This window comes from Microtus oregoni, unplaced genomic scaffold, assembly GCF_018167655.1.
Source record: "Microtus oregoni isolate MIOR12 unplaced genomic scaffold, Mior012 000054F_ref0000373, whole genome shotgun sequence".
Classification (NCBI taxonomy): domain Eukaryota; kingdom Metazoa; phylum Chordata; class Mammalia; order Rodentia; family Cricetidae; genus Microtus; species Microtus oregoni.
The window spans coordinates 4,863,354-4,882,602 of NW_024543830.1; the positions used below are offsets into that span (position 1 = coordinate 4,863,354).

A 19,249-nucleotide genomic window follows, 5' to 3' on the forward strand; every position below is an offset into this window, starting at 1 on the left:
CGAGCTCCAGGTCAAGGTCTTCCACCATTCTGGTTAAGCCTGTGTCCATTCTGGGTGTCAAACCACTGTGGCTTGGAAGAATGACTTTTTCCCAGGCTCTCTGAGGGCTTGCTGTGTGGAGGGACTCCTTTTCTGGTGACAGAGAAAAGATGGGGGAATGGGATGATCCTTGGGGTGCTTCAGGAAAGCAGAATTCTGAAGCCTCAGCAGAGGGCTGGGCAGGAAAAGACCCAGGGAGGCTGTGCCTGAGCCCGCCAGCCGAGAAGAGAGCAAGTGCCGGGACTGCGGGGACAAGGACAGCCACCAAGCGGGACAGCAGAGGGCAGCCGGCTGGGGGAGAAGAGCGGAGTCTTTCTCAGGGTTGGAGCAGGGGCTGGTGAGGAGAGGGAGGGCAGACGATTTTTAAATGAGTGCAAAATTCTAAGAGCGCAAAAGAGAGAGGGGAGGGAGGGACCCAGAGGGGGAAAGGGGTGGAGAGAGAAAGAGGAGGAAGAAGTGGGAGGAGGGAGGAGGGTTCGGGACAGCGATTAAAAGAGGGTGGGAGGGGAGCAACTGACAGGCTCAAGAGCGAATAACAGTGGGCAGTTGAACGGCAGCCAGAGCCCCAAAGAAGCCAACTCCAGGGAGGAGGAGAGGAAGCAGGTAAGGGTGGACTTGAACTTTAAAAGCTTAAACTACTCATCAGCGGGAAGTAGCTCAGAGAGGGAGGCTGGAGAAGGAGCAAGTCTTCCTCCGCACCTGACTTCCTAGCCCTCTCTGTTCCGGCCATAGTGAAGCCGGGCAAAATTAAATAGGAAGGTTGGTAAATCTACTGATTTCTGTCTTGAAAAGCGCGTAGGGGCGGGGCCCGCTCTGGTCCCAGTCTGCCCCTGTGGAATTGCAGCGCCCTGGGGCATCTTAAGAAGTGGGTCACTAGTCCACTTCCAAGAACTGTTGGGAAGTGGAAATTGGCCCTTTAAAAATAAAAAACCAGCAGCGTTTTGCAGTGTTTTCTCTGGGCATGGAATCTCTTTGGAAATGCTTTTCACGGCATCTAGGAGAGCGCTTTGGGCTTTTTTTTTCTTTCATAAGCCATGTTGGGCAGTTTAAAAATATTCTCTCCTTAGCTTCCTGCCTTGTATCATGTCTCCACTGTGCAGTGGCGCTGTACAGGAATCCCAGCTGCCTCTGAGGTCAGGTGAAAGAGACTGATGAGATCCGAGAGTTAATCCGAGCGAGCGAGGCGGCCTGGCCAACTTCGTCCCTCCGTCTTATTTGAAGGCAGAGAAAGGAGGTGGCTTCCCTGCTTCTGATCATGTGGCAATAGAACCCAGACCCAGGGTGGGAAACCTGGGGCTGGTGCCCTAAGTAACTATGTGACCTTGGGTGTGACACTTCCTCCTCCTGGTACTCATTGTTCTCCTATAAAATGTTGGAAGTAGAAGGACCCTCTCTGGTCCGATTTGTAGCAATGATTTCATGGGCTCCAACACAGCTCAGAATCACTTAAGAAGCATCACTTGATGCAAGGATTTACGTTCTTCATTTAGTGGGTCCCTGTCCCCTCTTCCCGGTGCCTCATCGTCATGTCCCTCATAGAGACTCCTTAGCTCTTCACTATTGTGGGTGCTTCCTGGCCAAGGTTTGGGAGGAGCATGACCAGACAGTCATGTCCTGGAAGAAGGAAGAGCACTGGACAAAGAGTCAGGAGATCTAAAACCCAGAGACGCTCAGCAGAGTAGAGACCAGCACCGCTCTCGAACATCCCATGGCTAGTAGGCACTCCAGTCTGGCTTTCCCAGTAGTAGGTTAGGTGGCCTCCATCTTCTCTAGTTCCCAGAATCTTAACCCACCCCAGAGACTGATTTACTGCTCTCTAGGGACAACTCTGGTCTTCTACCTTCCTGTCAGGTCTCCACCCCTACCCTAGGGCAACAGAGACATTTGAAGCTACCCCAGGCCCTCTCCACACTCTGCAGCTGCCTATACAGGTGGTGTTCACAGAGCCATGTCACCCAGCAAGTCAACAGGCTCTGCCCTGCCACTGTCTTAGAACTCCAGCGGTGTCTGGCTAGGTTTCTGACACCAGCCACTGCTCCCATCTCTTAGCTACCTCACTCCTATCCCCCAATCCTAGCATGGGTCTAAAGTTGTAGGGCATTAAAACCGGAAGAGGTCTCACACTGGCCTGTCCAGTTCCTTCGACAAGGAGACCAAGACCGAGAAAAGGAACACGGCTTGCTGGAGATAGCACCTTGCTCTGCCCCTGTTCTTAGCTGTGTTTCTTTCATTGTTGCCCATCCTTCCCTGGTGCTGCATTTAAGCATCTCCACAGTCTTGGATTCTGACGCCTGCTGCCTTTCTGTCTGCCCCTCCTTGCCTCCACTGGCTGCTGGGGATTACAGACAGCAGAGAGTCACAGGCTCCAGCCGTCACCAAGGCTTTGTTACAGTGCCATCTGACCTCCAGGGTACTGGTGACCACATCGCTGGGGACTGCCAATTACAGAGGGACCAGGTGAGCTATGTCTGTCACTCAGGGCCAGAAGTGGGGGACCTGCAGCCCCTGAACCAGCGCATCTTCCAGGGAAGGACTGTTGTTCCCCAGGGGAAATTTCAGCAGCTATCTGTGTAAGCTCTCTGAGTGCCTGCAGGCCTGGCTCGGGGCTCAAGGGTTGAGCTAGCCAGAAAAGAGAGATGCCCATTTTCCTGTAAGAAACGCCTACTTCCTTCCTATGGTTGGAAGAGACTGATTTGTGAATGACAGCTTACTGCTGCTTTCCGAATCAATTGTTTCTGACAAATAATGGGGGGGAAAATCCAGCAATCCATTCACTTTGATGAATAAAGGGAGCTTTGAGGTAACAGAATCAGAGAAATTAAGATAGCACAGAGGGACATGACGGTGTCTAATTCAAATGTAGGCTTTGGAAATTAGCTGTGTGACCTCAGGCAAATTACTTAATATCTCTGAGCCTCAGCTTCAGGAGGAGGAAGTCTTCTGTGAGGCTCAGTAAGCACCACACAAGGCCTGTTTACTGTTGCACATGGAATACTAGGATCTGGGTACATGAGTACAAGCATTTAACCGCTAAGCTACGTGCCCATCCTGCCATCTGAAATGGCTATCACATGCTAGCTGTGCAACCCGCAACAGAGCAATAAGGTCGACACCAGCAGACCTGGTCCTTAGCCCCAGACCCTGAATTACATCTTATTTGATGCAAACGCCTTTTCCTCAGTGAAGCCTGGCCGTGACACCTAATTCCGAAAAGGTGCTGTTTGCTTTTATGACTATAGACAGCTCCCACCCCACACACCCTATCCTTATTGACCTCTAAGCTAAGAGTCTTATTTTTCTCTTGGCTTGGTCACTCACCTATCAACTCTCATACCTGGGCAAGTCCCAGGCTCCCCAGATGCAACAATGTAGGCAACCCTTCTGCCTAACTGCTTTTCTTTAGATCAGTGTGTTGTGGCTCAGGGAAAGGATCTGTCTAAGGCTGCAGCAAAACAGCTGGAGTCCGAAACAGACTCCTTCAGGAGATGCTAACACTGGGTGTCTATGAAGGACTTCCAGAACCCCAACTATGCCAACCAGGAAAGGTCTTAGGAGAAGGCTGAAGTAGTCAGTCCCAATGTCTCTGATACCCGGTTCCCAGTGGAGAGGACTTCTCTCTCTCTTTCCAGTAGACTTGGTCTGCTTGGATTCTTCTTTGCCTTCAGCTATGAACACATTCAAAGGGCTTTAGCTGTTCTATCCCATGAAGCATGAACAAGAGCTAAAGACGTGTTAAGAGGAATGCCTCTGGAATGAGAGGACTTGATCTGAGCAGGCCTACAGACGCCTCTCTGCTTCCTCAGTCTTGCCCAGAGGGTCTTGATGCCTGGTTAAACAACCGTCTTAGCGGTGCCAGAGTGTCCTCCCCGATAGTTGCTGTCTGGTACCACCTAGTGCCATGAGAGCCTTGTGGAGTCAGCAACCTGTTTCTTGCAAATTCAAGTTCACTACCAAATTGTTACTGGAAATCAGGTCACAGTTGATGGTTTTCACTGAAAATATCAGAAAAGAAAGCAAGGTACAAACAAACAAAAGCCTCCAATGTGCCAAATAGAGTTCCAGATGCTTCCACATATTTAGGTACTCTTTGGTGCCCAGCATTAAACATTCCATTTTGGTTTTGGGCTGGAAACTGAGACCGCTCAACTAGAGAGCAAGGAAATGGGAGTCTTGGCTCCAGTTCTTCTTAGAAACCATGAGTCCATCATCCAGTTGTGACCGTTTCTGTTGACCTTGTTATGCTATGACAGGCACAAGACCTCAGAGCATGCTGCTTGGCTAGCTAGACATCTAGTAGTAAGAAGCTAAGGGCACTTACTGACTAAAAAAGGAAATAACTTTCTATATGTAAATTCTGACCAAATAGTAGCAGATGCTGAAGAGGCTGGGATTCTGAGCGTGTGGGCCAAGGCCTGGGACACATGACTAGGGCCAGAAGCAGTGTAAGCAAGGGCTGCTCTGCCGATAAAACAGAAGGTAACAGAAGAGACCCCGGCTTCTTGTAGGACTGGCTACAGTGAGCAATGCCCTGTTCCCAGGTTGGGACTGGCGTCCTGGATGCAGGTTTGCCATACTTGGTTGGTTCGGAGAGTTTTTGTCTTTTCCTTTTTAAAGACAAAAGGTTTTTTTGATCAGAGTGATAAGTCAGCTTCCTTTGCTGCCTTTGCTAACCATGGGACTTTGGACCAGTTACCAAACCCTGAGACCTCCGTTTTCTCTTCTGTGAAATGGAATCATACAATTTCCCGGAGAGAGTTAAGGGATGGGTTTTAAATGACAGCTTTTAAAGAGCTGTGCACATGGAAATCCATCTTGCCCTCAGTGCTAATGTTCTTGTGGTGCCTGTTCTACAGTTGTCTCATAAAGATAGGTTGAGTCTAAGAGATCTCTGTCTGCCGCTGTGAAGCTCTATACATCTATTACAAGACTGTAGGAACAATAGAGACATTTGAGTATTGTCATCGAGTTTTCCTTACTAATTGCATAGGAACTAATCAACCCCCGTAGGGTCATTAATAAGGACCTCCCACTATTTCGTTGTAAATTAATGTATTTCTACATACTGGCCTCTTCTAACTACCCCTTTTCAACATTTCAAGAAGAAAATGATTGCTTTTCCTAACACAATTCTTTCTTCATTCTGCTTCCTTCCTTCACTCTCTTGGCTTCAAAACAACAATGCCTAGCAGGTGTCTCTGAACCCACCAATCCGTCCTTGCCAGAATAAAATAATTTGATTTTAAAAGGAGTCAATCCCCTGCTTGAGTAGGAGGAAAGCTGTATCTCATCCACCTGTCTCTTTCCTCCTCTCTCCCACCTCCATCTTCCTCTCCCTTATACAATGATCAAGGTTCAGGGATGTTGGCCCCTCCTCACCCTCTAGCACTGGGAAGTAGCTCACAGTCCAGCTCAGCAGCGGCAGCTACTGTCAGGTGCCTGGTCATTCCCTTGAGAACTTAAACCTGAAATGTAAAAATTACTCCAACTTCTTAAATCAGCTCCCAGTGTAACAACCGTCCCATGAGCATCATACAAAAGTGGCCAGTTTCTTCTAGTGGGGCTTTGCCGAAGAACGGCAGAGCAGGCAATCCTGATGGAAAATAGCACCGTTGTTTAGATGGAACTCTGCTACCAGGTGTTCCATGATCGGTGTTTGACTCCGGCTTCACCCTTCACTGGTAGTGTGGTGTCACTCTGAGCTCTAAGAGGGGACGAGAATGACTTCTATTTTCTCAGCCTGTTGTGAGGCTCAAACAGAAACAGTATGTAATGTTTCTGCGGTGTTCAGCCCACAGAAATATCTCAGTAGATTATATCACCATCATCATCTACATTCAGTGTGTATGTGTGTTGTATGTGTGTGCGTATAGGTGTGTATCTGTGTACATGTATGTATGTATGTGTGTGTGTAACCCTCGATAAACTAGACGAAGTGGTTGAGAATTTCAAGGATAGTAAAGACGATTGAGATAGCTGAGAACTTAGCCTAGTCTTGCGTGGAACTCTTCCCGCTTGTTTTCAAGGGAAACTACCAGGAAAGGAGCAATCAGAAAACGGTACACAAGGGCTCAGGGACGACATTCCTGCGGGCACTTTACAGCCACCTTTACCGTCTGGCAGGGCACAGTCACTCAGTAAACACTTCACACTCTAAACTGCACTGGCACAATGCTGTGCCTAAGGCATTCTTCGAGGAGGCCCTTTGGGTCCCCTTACGACAGAATTCTCTTAATTGGGAAGCAAGTCAACCCTCCTCTGCGCTGCATTCCACTGCATGCTGAGCGAGATTGTGGCAGAGCCCCGGAGGATCGCTATTATTACCATGAATAACAGCCTTTATTGAGAAGCGGAGATCTATAAGATACTATCCAGAGAGTGTGTGTTGTCCAGAATTAGCCTCTGTGCAGTGGTCTTGCAATCTAATTTTGACAAACTTGGAAAAGTTTCCCAAGTAGTCTGAGGGGAGGAGGCACGGAGAAATGGCCCACAGTGATAGGGTCTGCTGTAGTAGACACATCCAGTCCTGATTAGCCAAGCAGAGGTCGCTCTCAAAGGCAGAAGGAAGTGGCTTCCATCTCCTTGATGTTCTGTCATGGAAAAGGGGTCCCTAAGAAAGCTTCCCAGGAGGGAAGATAACTCCTAAGTAGAGCTAACTGTGTTCAGTTTTGTCCTTTTCTTCAGTCTTGAGAAAGATCAGCCTCGATCCATTTGGTCCTGGCGTGTTGAGTCATGTGAATTCTATTCTTCCTCCACTGCTGTTTTTATGGTCCACGTACCGCCAGGTGCATGGCACAACACGGGAGGGGAATTCCTTGAGGAGACCGCAAAGAGACAATACACGGCCAGTGGAGCAAATGGCTCTTAGTATGTTTGTGAGACCCCCCAAAGACTTTCCAGCACACCCCAAGGCTCAGATGCTGGCGAGGACACACAGAAATTGTTGTCAGGCATTATGTTAGAAAGTTTGCTACATGTGACCCCAGAGAACAAAATTGTTACCAAAGACTATAGACGATTTCCATCTTACCCCTTTGGGAACGGCTTGTTCATTCATAATATGCATTCTTGAACAGGAGAGTTGAGGGTGTAATTCTAGAAGTGTGTTGGGGGACACCGGCCTTTTGTGGCCTACATGGTTTATGCTGCAACCATTCTTAACGGAGTAATGAAGATTGTGACTTGTATATTCCGTAACATCCTGAGCTCCCTGGAAGGGAACCTTCTCAGGCTCTGCCTTCAGAAGCAAGGCACATACTGGTCATAGTGAACGCAGGAACTGAAAACTATTCTGAACTCTGAGGCATGACCTTTAAAGTCTCCTGCAATCTCATGCTGGCCTCCTAGACAGACTCCATCCTCTTTTTGTTTGTTTCTTTGTTTGTTTTGTTTTTCGAGACAAGATTTCTCTGTAGCTTTGGAGTCTGTCCTGGAACTAGCTCTGTAGACCACGCTGGCCTCGAACTCACAGAGATCCGCCTGCCTCTGCCTCCCGAGTGCTGGGATTAAAGGCATGCACCACCACCGCCCAGCGACTCCCTCCTCTTTGCACCCAAAAACCATGCCAGTTCTTGTCCCACTGAGCTCCTTCCTGCAGTGCTCTTCGTCTGAAATGTCCCCACATCTCCTGCATCTCCTCTTCCCATTGTGCCCTGATAAACTTCACATCTACTAAGGCTGCCTCCTCCGGGAAGTCCTCTTACCCGCCCGCCCGTGCCTGCTTTCCCTTCTAGCTGAGGGCAATGCTATTTCACGTGTTCGTATGACACATCACATCTAGTTTCTCGTCCGATTCTGGGTTTATTTGTGCTCCTCCACAGCGCAGTGTTTCTTTAACATTGAGTCATATCGGCCTTCGGGTCTATGAGTTCTAGCACTGGACTAGCGTAAGAAGACACTCAGAAAGTGCTCAAGATGAAATGAGTTATGCTTCCCTACATACTTTCCCCAGCACTATATATAGCATAGGTTACGTCAAGGGAGCATAATAAATATTTGCTTGATTGCATAAAAGCTGACCCGGGCATTATCACTAACCAGCAGATTCATGTCTGAAATCACTCAGTGGCCCCACATTCATGGGAGTTCATGAAGTTTCAAGGGCAGAGACCTGAAGATTGATGAGCTGCATGCTTGGTGGGGAGCTGGAAGGAGACTTAATGGCATTGCATAGATCAGCCAGAAACTGGAACCCTGGGTCTGCTTCTTTAGTCTTTGTTTCCTTAATCAGCTCATTGCTGTGTTTGCCGCTCTGCAGAACAGGCAGTAGTGATCACTGGACAAAGTGTATGAGGATCCATCATTGACAGGAAACTGCATATCTGTCATCCTGGAGGTGAAATGCAGTCTTGAGTAGAGAAACGTGGTCCTTGCCCACTGAGCTGGCAGGAGACTGCAGAGAAGCACATTTTGAGAGCTGAAAAGTGTTAGTTATATCACTGGGTTTCAGAAAGGAGATTTGAAACTCCTTAGAACCTCTTTGTGATGTTGTTAATTGTATAACTTTTCTCGCTGCTGTGACAAAATGCCTTACAAAAGTAATTTATGGAAGGAAGTACTTGTTTTGGCTCACAGCTTAAAAGAGATACGGTTTATTATGGAAGGTGTGATGAAGAGCAGTGTGATGGCAGGATGGTGGGATGGTGTGATGGTGGGATAGCGGGATGGTGTGATGGTGGGATGGTGGGATGGTGTGATGGTGGGATGATGGGATAGCGGGATGGTGTGATGGTGGGATGATGGGATAGTGGGATGGTGGGATAGTGGGATGGTGTGATGGTGTGATGGTGGGATAGTGGGATGGTGGGATGGTGTGATGGTGGGATAGCGAGATGGTGTGATGGCGGGATGGCAGGATGGTGGGATGATGGGATGGTGTGATAGCGGGATGATGGGATGGTGGGATGGTGGGATAGTGGGATGGCGGGATGGCAGGATGGTGGGATGATGGGATGGTGGGATGGTGGGATAGTGGGATGGTGGGATGAAGGGATGGTGGGATGGTGGGATAGTGGGATGATGGGATGGTGGGATGGTGGGATGGTGGGATAGTGGGATAGTGGGATGGTGTGATGGTGGGATGGTGGGATAGTGGGATGGTGGGATGGTGGGATAATGGGATAGTGGGATAGTGGGATGGTGGGATGATGGGATAGTGGGATGGTGGGATGATGGGATAGTGGGATAGTGGGATAGTGGGATAGTGGGATGGTGGGATAGTGGGATGGTGGGATGGTGGGATGGTGGGATGATGGGATGGTGGGATGGTGGGATGGTGGGATGGTGGGATGATGGGATAGTGGGATGGTGGGATGGTGGGATGGTGGGATGGTGGGATGGTGGGATGATGGGATTGTAAGGCGGTGAGAGTATTCTAGTTAACTACTCTGTTGGTGTGATAAACACTGAACAGAAACAACTTGGGAAGAAAAGGGCTTAGTTGGTTCATACTTCCAAGTGGCAGTCTATTATTGATGGAAGGCAAGGCAGAAACTTAGAAGCAGGAACTGATGCAGAGGCCATGAAGAAACACCACTTGCTGACTCACTCCCCGTAGCTCCCTCAACTCGCTTTCTTATACAATCCAAGACCATTTGCTCACAGTGGGATGTATCATTCCACATCAACTATTAATCAATACAATGTTCCACAGACTTCTCCGAAGGCCAGTATGGCAAGGGTAATTCCTAAGCTGGCATTCCCTTTTCCAAAGTGACTCTAGTTTTTGTTGAATTGACAAAAACGAACCTGTGCAGGGAGCTTGTCTGGTCTGGCCACATTTTGTGCAGTCAAGAAGCAGAGAGAAGAATGCTGGTTCTTAACTCACTTTATTCTCTTCCCTTTTCATTCACCCTAGGTCCTGAGTCCACAGGATAGTGTCGCCCATAATCAAGACACATTCCCCCCCTTGATTAGAAATATTTTTATTCTCTCTCTCTCTCTCTCTCTCTGTGTGTGTGTGTGTGTGTGTGTGTGTGTGTGTGTGTGTGTGTGTGTGTGTAGGTCAGAAGTCAATATTAGGTGCCTTTCTCAATCTGTCTTTACCTTATTCTTTGAGTCATATTCTCTTGATGAACCTAGGGATCACTGATTCATCTAGACTAGATGTTCAACATAGATGCTCCTGTCTCTGCTTATCTAGGGCTGGGACTATAGATGCACGCTGCTACCCCTGGCCCTATTTTTAAGATTTATTTTTATTACTATATTAAAAGTGTGTGTGTGCATGTGTGCGCACAGACCCGTGCACACGCTTGCACGCACACTATCTGCAGGATCCCTTGGAATGCAGAAGATTGTGTCTGATCCCCTGGACCTGGAGTTACTAGCAGTTGTGAGTTGCCTGATGAGAACAGAATTTGGGTTCTAGAGATCACCTCTTTTAGCTTAGAGATTACAGAGATCTGATCAGTTGCAGAGAGCTATGGGACATAGTTATCCATGGCTCTTTGAATGGCCCTGGTCCAGTGAGCCCCTGCAAACACAGTACACCAGATTCGAGCTCCCATCAAATGCTGCAATAGCTTCCTGCCCTTCCTTAGTGGATTAACCTCAGCTTTCCTGTACTAACATGTTCTGCTGAGAGTGTGCGTTTAACTTCTCTCTGTACGGGAAAGAAGGGGAACTAAGTTAAGCAAAAGCATAGAATCCTTGCTTGACTCTCCCTCGTGCTGAATTCCCAGTGCCTAGACGACCTGGCTACTGCAAGCGCTACCCGCTTCCCGCTGCCCCTCAAAAACAAACCCATAAAGTGAATGAGTGAGACGAAAGGTATTCCAGGTGACAGAAACAGAAGAAGCTGAGACCGAGACGTGGAGAAGCACGGTCCATGTATCTGCCTGGAGAACTGGATGTCTGGAATAGTGAGCATGCGAGGAAGGCAATGGGCAAAGACAGAATCGGACGGTGCTTGAAGGGTCTCATGAGTGGATTTGGGTTTGGACTTCAGAGTGGTGGGAGGCCAGAGAGCACCACAGCCCGAGCACCGTTGCTATTGTATGCGCTGGATTTATTCACGGCATGGGCAACTTCCTTTGACCCTTCCCCCAGCACACTTCCTGCCAAGAAACAGATAATATCTAGAAGTATTTCGTGTGCTGTACACCCAGTCAACTCACTTAGTAGCTAAGCTGCAAACTTCTTTGGCCGTGGTTGTCTGGGCCCCAAAGGGACTCAATGTAGCTCCAAAATTGGCTCCAGCCGTGGACATTTTGCATTGAAACCCGAACAGCTGGCACAGGGCAGTGATTGCGAGTTGCTCTGACATAGTCTGAAGGTCATAAGGAAGTCATAAGTGAAAGTTCCTTCATCGTCTTTCCTCTGCCAGGGACCTGGGGTCTGTCTTACTCTTACACCTCCCTAGATAACTTCTATTATTCCCTCCTATGGGGCAGCCTTCTTAGCACACTGTCTCTGGTGTTCTAACCAGTCTTTTAAACCGAGGCATTTCTTCTTCCAGGTGTCACCCCCTTGACCACAAACTAGGGGCGCAGCAGTCAAACCTCTTGACAGACCAGACCAAAGCGTCATAGCCGTTGTCTGGAATTATTTTTATACTTCCCTGGGGACTTGTATGGAATGAGTGACAGAATGAAAAGATCAAGAGAAAATTCTTCGAGGATTAAGTGTGGGATACTTGTCCCAGATCCTGGAAGAATGTGGCATTTATTTTCAGTTCCTCTTGGTGTCTCACGTCTCCTCTCTTTCTGTTCGTCCTTCCTCTTCTCTTTTCTCCTTGGTAACACATTTTCCCCTCTCGTATTTTTCCTAACTGGATTCGAGTTGGTGATGGCTTTGGTTTTTGTTTATCTTGTGCTGAGCTCTGCGCCCATTGCTGTTCATATGTCACCCGGCGGGATTCTCTCTATTGCTGAGTCCCGGCCTCTCCATCCACTTTGTGGGTGAGGGCAGGAGAGCACAGACTGAAATATTTGTCTGAGCTCAGCATGTAACAACAGGAATTTGAAGTCTGAATACCTCCTATACCTGTGTTCTCTTTCCTGGTAACTGCATGGTTTTATTTTCTCCATTCCCAACTTCCCCTTCTCAGTTTCATATTTTGAGATTTATTTTACTTCTAATTATGGGTGCGTGTGGATGCAGATGTGCACAAGAAGTCAGAAGAGAGTCCCAGCTCCCTTGGGTTGTGAGCCACCATGTGTGTCCTAGAAACTGAACCTGGTCCTCTGTAGGAGCAACAGGTGCTCTTAACCACTGAACCACTTCTCCGCTCCATCTGTCTGGGTTGTTCAGCTTACTAACAGGACACAGCCAAGGAGCAAGCAGTTGGCTGGCCCTTGGGCAGAGCACCAGTGCCTCCTATTCCTCTGGGGCTCAGCTCAAATCTACTGAGCACCTATTTGGGCCACTCTCTGGATGACAGAAGAAAAGGCATTGTCTGCTGTCAGAGTCTCCCTGCTGGGGAGAAGATGACAAGGGCTGGGTGGAGGAGAATCCTGCACATCAGCAAGGTAGCGCAGGAGGGAGCAGGAGACCCAGAGCAGGCAATGGCTGGTAAAGGGGACTCAGCTTTCGGTGCAAGGGTATGAAACAAGTAGCTGGAAGGAAGGCTTCTTAGTTACTGTTCTACTGCTGTGAAGAGACACCGTAACCAAGCCAACTCTTAAAAGCAAGCATTTAATTGGAGGCTTGCTTACAATTTTAGAGGATTAGACCATGATCATCATGGCTTGAAAACATGCATGGCACTAGTTTAGCAGCTGGGAGCTTTACATTCTGATCCACAGGTGACAGAGAAAGACTGGGCCTGGAGTGGGCTTTGGAAACCACAAAGCCTACTCCCAGTGACCTCCTCTGACAAGGCCACACCTCCTCCAATAAGGCCACACCTCATCCGACAAGGCCACACCTCCTCCAAAAAGCTCACACCACCTCTGACAAGGCCACGCCTCCTCCAATAAGGCCACACCTCCTCCAACAAGGCCACACCCCCTCTGACAAGGCCACACCTCCTCCAACAAGGTCGCAGCTTCTCCAATAAGACTTAATCTTTCCCAAACTATTCCAGTAGCTGGGGGCCAAGTGTTCAAACATATGATGTTATGGGGGCCATTCTCATTCAGATACCACAGAGAACATCTGGGAATCTAGTATGGACAGACAAAGGAAATTCATATGACTTTTTATAAGCAGATCTCTTAGCAAATGGAGCCACAGTTGTAATGACTATACCATATCACTGACATGAAGATCAGCATTGTCCTACTGCCTGAAGCTCATGGGAGTTGAAGGTGGGGACCTACTGAAAACCCATGCTATCTGTAAAGTGACCCCAATGTGCCTTTGTTTGCTGTCTTTCCCCATAGCTGATGCACGGCTGCTGATTGTGGTCAGTAGAAACGCCTCTGGGGAAGCGGAGCCTGCTACCCCCAATCACTCCTCATCTCCTCCTCCACTTCAGCTTGCCTTTTAGAGTCAAAAAAAAAAAAAAATCTCTGCCTAACAGCCATTCAAAACATATGGAACATTTATGGTGTGAATTTCAGTATATCACACTCTTCACGCCGTTGGACCCTCCAGATCCTCTGGTATAGCTCCTCCAGCTCCGCTTGAATGAGAGGAAACAGACTTAGTTAAGTAAGCGCTCAGAGACACATGGCAGGCTCCATGTTTCCCAACTCCGCATATAGTGCCTGGACTGCTGGCATGAGAATCATGTGAAAGCCTTCTTGCAAATCCAGATTCCTAAGAGGCCACCCCAGTAGCCAGAAGAACGGAAATGGTTGGGTTGGGAAGAGAGCTGGCATACAATTCCTTTTCAGGAATTAGCTTTGTTAGGAGAAAGGTTCTCAAAACCGTGATTGGGCCTTGAGGTGAAGGAGCATTAGAGAATAAGCTCAATAGGTAGAGCATTGGCTTCTCTTCCAGAGGACCCGGGTTCAGTTCCCAGCACTCCAGCACTGCCGTGGTGGCTTACAACTGTTTGTAACCCCAGTCTAGGGGATCTGATGCCCTCTTCTGGCTTCTGCAGGCATTGCATATACACGGTGCTTAGGCATATAGGCAAAACACACACATATATATTCATAAATACATACACACATATATACATACATACAGAAGGAAAGAAAAGAACAGGACAATCACACAAATAATAAAACAAAGTTTTAAAGTATAAAACCAAAATACAGGCCTCATTAAGAGGGTTAGCTTAAAGAAAGGAGAGAGGGGCTGGAGAGACGGCTCAGTGGTTAAAAGCACTTGCTGTTCTTTCTGAGGACCTAGGTGCAGTTTCCAGCACCCACATGGAAGCTTACAGCCATCCATAACTCCAGTTCTAGGTGACCCAGTGCCCTCTTCTTGCCTCCCTGGGTACCAGGAGCAAATATGGTGCACACATATGCATGCAGGAAAAAACACCCAGACATAAAATAAAAATAAATCATTTTTAAAAAGAAAGGATGTGAGGTAACCATTGCAATAGAACGAGAGTGGGGAGGCCCAGAAGAGAGAGCTCTCGGAGAAGAGAAATCCCTAAACGAAGGCGGTATTTGGTTTTTATATCCTTCTGAGGGTGGTAGGACCTTTCCTGTTGCATGGTTTAGCTCAGCATAATATACACAACAAAGAGCACAGAGAAGTCAGGTGCTGGTGGTGAGACCATTAATCAGGAGCCACTGTTAAACCACAGCGCATGTCTTTTTAGCTCTCCATCCTAGGGATTGGGGGTAGGGTGGGGTCTGGCCCTCTTAGAGAGACTGATGTCTTCAAGGGACAGGCCAGGATCTAACACACTTCACCTTCTGCAGTAGACTGTCTGGGAGTAAGACATGGATGCTCCATTGCAACACATACCTCACATGATTTCTAGAACCTTCATGGGGTGTCATCGCTGACTTGTTTTTGAACTTCCTCTCTAACGTTTGAATGGGAGGGTACTTTTCAGTACATTGGCTTAAAGAAAATGGCACTGTCCTCGTGTGTGTGTGTGTGTGTGTGTCAGTGTATGCTTGCATGAATCCATGTGCACAGCATGCATGCAGCAGTCCATGAGGCCAGGATTCCCCCAAAATTAGAGTTTCATGGGGTTATGAGCTGTCATGTGGGTGCTAGAAACAACACCTGGGTCCTCTGCAACAGCATCCAGTGCTCTTGACTGATGCGCCAGCTCTCTTGCCCCTGTCCTCATTCAATTCATATTTTAAGAAAGTAAATTTACTAAATCCACCCCACCCCCATTCCTTTCTCTTTTCTCCCCACCACTATTCCTCCCAGGCTTCATTTGCTCTTTTTTTTTTTCCCACGTCAATCCCTTTAGTACATACAAGGGGAAGTGCCATTTACTGCAGCATGGGTAGCTCTCAGGGCAAACCTCTAAATAAAACTGTCTCTTTCCTGCCCAGCAGTCCTAGGCTGCCGACAGCGCCTCAGCTAGGTTTGGGGCTTCATGACTCCCATCCCCACCCAAGACTGGACTTTGTCTTGCGCATACACCCATCGCCTCTGTCAGTTCATGTGTGGAAAAGCGGGTCAGGAGGACTGTTCTATGAACCGAGCTCCAGACGCCAAGGTCACCTTCCAAAAAAACACAAACAGCTCTAATAATCAGAGGGTAGTTTTTAGACATATAAAATTTATTTTAAACCATCCACAAATAGTATGTGTTTTTGAGAAAGGCTCACATGTAGCCCTGCTAACCTCTAACTGTATCCTCTATGAGACCCCAGGAAGCTTGAGCTCTTGATTCTCCTGCATCCGCTTCCCGAGGGCTCAGATTATAGGTGTGCACCACCACACCCAGCAAAGGCGGCACTTTCTTAAAGAACACATTGGTATGGCTCAAAAGGCCCAGAGCATGATGGGCCCTTCAAACTTCTTGAAACATCCTTCACAGACATCTTTTTCTCTCTGCAGAAGGTTCGGAGTCGGTCTCCTAAGCTTGGCAAGATGGGTGACTGGAGCTTCCTGGGGGAGTTCCTGGAGGAGGTCCACAAGCACTCCACGGTCATCGGCAAGGTCTGGCTTACCGTTCTGTTCATTTTCCGAATGCTGGTCCTGGGCACCGCTGCTGAGTCCTCCTGGGGAGACGAGCAGGCTGATTTCCGGTGCGATACCATTCAGCCTGGTTGTCAGAATGTCTGCTACGACCAAGCCTTCCCCATCTCCCACATTCGCTACTGGGTACTGCAGATCATCTTCGTATCTACGCCGTCTCTGGTCTACATGGGCCACGCCATGCACACAGTGCGCATGCAGGAAAAGCAGAAGCTGCGGGATGCGGAGAAAACCAAAGAGGCCCGTGCCGCCGGTGCCTATGAGTACCCGGTGGCCGAGAAGGCAGAGCTGTCCTGCTGGAATGAAGTGGAAGGAAAGATTGTCCTCCGGGGCACACTCCTCAACACCTATGTCTGCACCATTCTCATCCGCACCACCATGGAGGTGGCCTTCATCGTGGGCCAGTACCTCCTCTACGGGATCTTCCTGGACACCTTGCACGTCTGCCGCAGGAGTCCCTGCCCTCACCCCGTCAATTGTTACGTCTCGCGGCCCACAGAGAAGAACGTCTTCATTGTCTTTATGATGGCCGTGGCTGGACTGTCTCTCTTTCTCAGCTTAGCAGAACTCTACCACCTGGGCTGGAAGAAGATCCGACAGCGCTTTGCCAAGTCCCGGCAGGGGATGGATAAGCAGCAGCTTCTTGGCGCCTCCACCAGCCTACCCCAGAGCCTCACTTCTCCCCCTGTCTTCAACCAGTGCCTGAACAGAGTGGGCGAGAAGTACTTGGGGGACTTAAGTCATAATATGTGTTCCCGGAAGAATCCAGACACTCTGGCTGCAGAGGAAGTGCCAGACCAGGAGCATATTTCTCGAGGTTTCAACATACAATATAGCCAGAAGCCCGAGGAGCCCAGTGGAGCCTCTCTGAGCCACGAGCTTCCTCCGAGCTACCGTGCTGACAAGCGCCGCCTTAGCAAGGCCAGCAGCAAAGCAAGGTCGGATGACCTGTCAGTGTGACCCTCTGAGGGAAGGCCAGTCCCAGAAGGGATCTCAGGAGGCTGCGACAGGAAGAAGCAGTCTCTCAGGACAGTATATTCTCCCACTCAGCACTGCCATGCTCCTTCCGGTCCCGGGTCTGGATAGCATTGTTCATCCATTCTCAAAATCACAGTTCAAGGGTCTTCTCAAGGACAGGGCTATTTCTTAGGACTCATCCTCTACCAGGACACAGTGAAGCCTTTCACGTGATTTATTAAATTGGATAGGGTGAAGGCAGGAACGGGAACCATGACAAATCTGACCTGGGAAGGAGAGACATGAAGATTCAACACCAGCAACATACCAGATAGAAACTCCAGGTCTTGGCTTCTTTGGTACTATCCCCCTCCTTTTTTTACTTCTTCTTTCTTTTTCTTTTTTTGGAAGAGTTCTCAGCCAGTTGAGAGTGTTCATCAAGTAATTTGCATTGTATCATCCCCTTGAATCTGTTGCTTCCATGGGCCATCCCTCCAAGTGGTGCTGAGTTGACCGTGAGCTGCCTTGGCTACACCTCCCTCCTCCCCGTCTTAAGGGGGTTTCCTTGGTCCTTTGCCAGAATCAGCTTAACAAGTGCCTTGGTATGTGCCTTTGGCAAGCATCTCATGGTAGTGATGTAGCCTTTCTGACAGGAGAGACACCCAGCTCCTAAGGGCGCCAAGTCCTCTAGGAAGTCACTGTACACACAGGTAGCACTGGCAGCGCCACCCCCTGTCATCCTACGGTCCTTTACAGATCAACCTAACGATAGAAACCATCCTTGCCCGCCTCCTTGGCTGCTCGCCCAGGGCTCCTCTCAAATCTTTGTAAACAGGAATGTCCAAGAAGCCACTATCCTCTCTTGAACCCCGGCCAGATCACCAAGTTCAGTCACCAAGTTCAGGGAAAGTTTCCCGGCATCTGGGGAAACAAGGAAAGCACTGTGCTTCTCCTAGGAAAAAGCAATTCTGCTGTTAAAATGAAAATTTTAAAAAAATGAGAGAAGATACTAGAAAACTATTTTCCCTCCTATGTATGTCGTTCACTGTCTGACTGCCAAGAGGAGGCAGGTGACAGCTAACGAGGCCCCAAATCTTTCTCAGAGGTATCCAGGGGACATAGAAGAAGGAGAGGCTCTTCAACTGTTTTGGGCAAAGCCCTTATTTAAATTCCTATGTTTCCTTGGTACCCCTAGGAATATTATCAGGGAAGGACTGCAGAAAAGCCCTGCCTTCCTCAGGGTCTAGCCTGGGGTCTCTACTGAGTAGATCCATAATAGGTTGTCTTCCATTTTTTTTTTTACACAGATAAAAGATGCTCAGGATCAGATACCGAGACTCATAGACATGTTGCTGCATTAAAATAGATCAGTGTGTGTACACGCATGCATGCATACATGTATATACGTGTGTGTGCATATGTGTGGGCATGTGCAGGTGTGTGTACATGCTTATAGGATGGTGAAGAAATGTCCTAAAGAATGGTAAGGAAATGGGAAATGTGTAGAGAAGTTTGGGTCTTCCTGCCCTGCTTGCAGCTGTCTGGCAGGAGGGTGGAGCTTACATCATCAGCCTAAGGGACAGACATGAGAAGTCAGTACAGGAGGGTGAAGGCTCAGAGGTCAGTCTCTGCCCCCTGACCATCACTGGGACCCTCGGCTGGCATTTGGATGGTACTAGTGAATAGAAAGGAAGGCTTGGGAAGGAAGAAGTGACAGGATACTTGGGAAACCACGACCGCCCCCCCTCCCTGCCCCGCCAACACATTTCATTCATTATGATTCTCTGTCCTTCTAGTTAAGGGATTGATTTGTTTTCCAAAATGAGTGTTTTTTAATTAGAAACTCTGAGACCAGCCTTTGAATGGCGAGGTTTTCAGAGGGGAAAAGGGACATAATATGTGTAGCTTGTTTTCAATAAAATCTGCCTCTATATGTTAGCTCTGGTTTGCGCGTGTCCTTCGATGCGACTTTAAGAGGGTGACAAACTCGATGGGGAGGGAGGGCATGGAGTCTCGGCTCCTGACTTCCATCTGGCCTGCTGAGAGCTCCGCACATCTGAGGCTTTGTTTCTCCCCTGTAAATTGGATCTAGTGATATCTACTCCATTAGGCCGTGAGGTGAGAGACTCCTTGGGAAGACAAGAGCAGCTTATTTCAGACTTAATTGTTTGCAATTAAGTGATAACTGTTGTTATTATTTTCAATACAGAGTGGTTGAGAATCTGAAGTGTTAAGGGACGGC

At 48.5% G+C, this 19,249-nt stretch overlaps 1 protein-coding gene across 1 annotated transcript; it reads left to right on the plus strand.

Moving 5' to 3' along the window:
* The first annotated feature begins 572 nt into the window (after window positions 1–572).
* Window positions 573–18,939, plus strand: Gja5 (gap junction protein alpha 5). Its single transcript, XM_041638059.1, has 2 exons — window positions 573–642; window positions 15,910–18,939. Exon 2 carries the CDS (start codon window positions 15,943–15,945, stop codon window positions 17,008–17,010), a length of 1,068 nt encoding a protein of 355 aa, XP_041493993.1. The 5' UTR covers window positions 573–642; window positions 15,910–15,942; the 3' UTR covers window positions 17,011–18,939.
* The last annotated feature ends 310 nt before the right edge of the window (window positions 18,940–19,249 follow it).